Source organism: Triticum dicoccoides, chromosome 6A, assembly GCF_002162155.2.
Source record: "Triticum dicoccoides isolate Atlit2015 ecotype Zavitan chromosome 6A, WEW_v2.0, whole genome shotgun sequence".
In the NCBI taxonomy this organism is placed as follows: Eukaryota; Viridiplantae; Streptophyta; class Magnoliopsida; order Poales; family Poaceae; genus Triticum; species Triticum dicoccoides.
In genome coordinates, this window is record NC_041390.1 from 4,136,904 (window position 1) to 4,139,814 (window position 2,911).

The following is a 2,911-nucleotide window of genomic DNA, read 5'->3' on the forward strand; positions in this document are numbered from 1 at the left end:
TACCCCCACAAGGCGCGTCGGGAACGTAATTATCTCTCGAACAACTACACCCAGGAAAAGAATCCAATAAATTGGCTGATGTTTCCAACAAATCTGGCTGGCAAAATACCCAACATAGCAAACGGCTGAAAATTAAGCTGACTGGTAGTCTGGTGCGTACCCTGTGCTAATCTCATCAGGATCCATCATCTGTCGATCTCCTCTAGCTAATCTCCACTGTCGCAGAAAGTAGCAGACCTAACTAGGGTTTAATACTAGTTACGATTCCTTTCTCTCCGGCCACCGTACGTAGCGGTGGAGAGAGTAAAGTTTGTAGTCGTGTTTGACCTTGACACGAACGAAACAAAAATCGTGTCGGCGTACGTGCAGCCGGACAAAAACTGATTGGTATATAAGTAGCAGGACTTTACACAAGAAAGCCCATCTAACATTGCAAGCACAAGCAGCAGCTTCATTGGCATCGGACTGGAAAACAAATAAGACGGAGAGACGGAACGACAGGGCTATATTTACTTGTCGTCTCGTAGGCAAATTTTACAACCTCGATCGGGACGGATCGGAACTTTTTGACGCCGGACTCAACTCCCTCGTAGAGCCACCATCGACAATGGCCGCCAGATCGCGGACGCAACCTGCAACTGCAATTGCAAGAGGGCGGAGGCAGACGACAGCCTCGCTGCCGTTGGACGTGCTGGTGGACATCGCGGCACGCAGCGACCCGGCCACCCTTGTGCGCTGCGCCGCGACGTGTGTCGACATGCGTTGCCGCGTCAAGGAATACATCCGCCTCCGTGGCCGCCTCCGCCTCCGGCATGGCGACCGCTTCGTGCTCCCCCTCCTGCGCGGCCATCTGATCCGCGGGCACCAGTACGACGACAGGCACCATCGGAAGAAGGAGTTGTTCCTGGTGGACACCGCCGCTGCGGACGACACCACAATGCACAGGGCCACCACCATCAGCAGCGTCCCCCTCGCGTCGCGCGATGGACTCGTCCTCCTCCGCGTTGACGGAGAGCTCCGCGTTTGCAACCAGGTCACTGCCACCAGCCAGACCCTGCCACCTGAACCTGCCTTCCCTGTGAGTGTGAGCAGCGTGCCGGCTAGGGAGATAAGTTATGTCTTGGTCGTCGGGGGCGATAACGATGATGGTGCCATCGCCGTTGGCTGGCATTTTCAAGTGGTCATGGCATATCTAGACGTGTCACAGCACCGCCGCAACCTGCAGCTCCAAACTTTCTCGTCGGAGCACGGCACGTGGGGCCACTACACCGATATCCGGGCTCACAACCTGCAGGGCAGCCGCTTGGAAGGAGGCCTCGGCAGGACCCTAATCGTCGGTGGTGCTATGCACTGGTTGTGCAGGACCAACACCGGGGCCTATGTCCTCAAGCTCCTTGTCAAAACAACACACGTGTCAGCGACGAAGCTCCCTGAATGCTTCCCCCGGGACTGGTCACACCACCGACTCTTGGCGACGCCGGTGGCGGGCGGGAGCCCCATTGTGCTCACCACGGATGGCGACAAGATATTTGCTTGGGCGCAGTCGAAGCAAACGGCCAAGTGGCAAGAACGACCACAGGTGGTGATCGAGACGCAGGCAATGTTGCGGTTCATCGACAAGGCGGGCGGAAGCAGGCCGCCGTCGACGGGACGGGGCCTTAATGTACTGTGGTTTGGTGAGCGGAGCGGCACCGTGCTCATCAATTCATACTGGGGTTTTTTCTGGCTTGACCTGCGGTCTATGAAGATTGTGAGGTGGTTCTGGGATCGCGATATCCCGTACATTGACGAGAATATCGGCTATGAGATGAATTTGGCGGATTGGGTTCCAACATTCAGTAGTACTTTTTGATTCATTCGTTTTCATTTCCCTTTCCAATCTCGACTTTACATTGTGTTTGTTCGACAACTTTGGATGCATGAGCTAAGAAAAATGATTTTATTTAAGTACTTTTATTTGCCCCATTCGCATAATGGTTGCTCTATGGTTTTGCTAGTTTTCTTTTTTTACTAATAAAGTGCATATGCTGTCTAAAGACTGGTTTTGTGTTCTTAACTGGCTCTTGAAAGTGATATATCAACTATTAAATGTTTTTAAACGATTAATTGTTGGAGAAGTTAATCAAAAATTTATATCTGAAATAGTGGTGTGCAATGCCGGTCCTTTACTGAAGACTGCACTAACAGCGGCTGCAAGGAGATGGTGGTAGTGGAAGAAGTGTTGTCTCCACCTCAGCATAGAAAAAGGAAACTATGAACAAGAGGCAGCTCATTTCATTGATGAACTCTAGTGGATGCAACATGGTCGTGGTGCTGGCGGCGGTTCCGAGTCCTTCTTCTTTTGCTCGACGACGGTGGCGCTTGGCGTCATAAACCTCTCGAGGACGACAACATGGAGCCCCGGTTCTATTGTAGCTGACCAGCAACTTTGGGCATACCTTATCCTATCATGTAGCGCTCTCGACTCTGACGTGGGGTGATCTCGGTGATCTTCTATCTTCTACATGTGTCCCTGTGGTATCCTTTCTCATTTCTTGCTATCTCCTAGGAGGAGCAGCGATCCACGGCTCGAGGCGACGGTTAGTCTCACGGTGAGTCTTCCACCTCTAGAGATGGCTTAGTGTGTTCGATACTAGGTGTCCGGTGGTTTCTCAAGGCGGCGCGGTTCCATTGATGTTCATTAGTCTTGGGTGCCTCTTGTTAGGTGTGGCGTCTCCTGTTTTCATGGTCAGTGTTGGGTTAGCAGCACTTGTGTCTCCTGCTCAAATGTCATTTTATTTTTCTTTTGACCTGGTTGCTTGAGAATTTTCTCACCATTTTGTATCGGTTGAACATCCTTCTCCTCCAGCCCCCCTCCCCATCCTCCTCCCCTGCCATCCCCGCATGCATGGTCTGCCGAGGCCTTGCCTGC

At 52.4% G+C, this 2,911-nt stretch overlaps 1 protein-coding gene across 1 annotated transcript; it reads left to right on the forward strand.

Moving 5' to 3' along the window:
* The first annotated feature begins 607 nt into the window (after nucleotides 1–607).
* Nucleotides 608–1,852, forward strand: LOC119318928. Its single transcript, XM_037593478.1, has one exon. The coding sequence runs from the start codon at nucleotides 608–610 to the stop codon at nucleotides 1,850–1,852; it is 1,245 nt and encodes a 414-aa protein (XP_037449375.1).
* Nucleotides 1,853–2,911: the final 1,059 nt, after the last annotated feature.

Excerpts from the sequence above, each read along its gene's own strand:
- LOC119318928 (XM_037593478.1), top strand. The coding sequence starts at position 608 with ATGGCCGCCAGATCGCGGACGCAACCTGCAACTGCAATTGCAAGAGGG.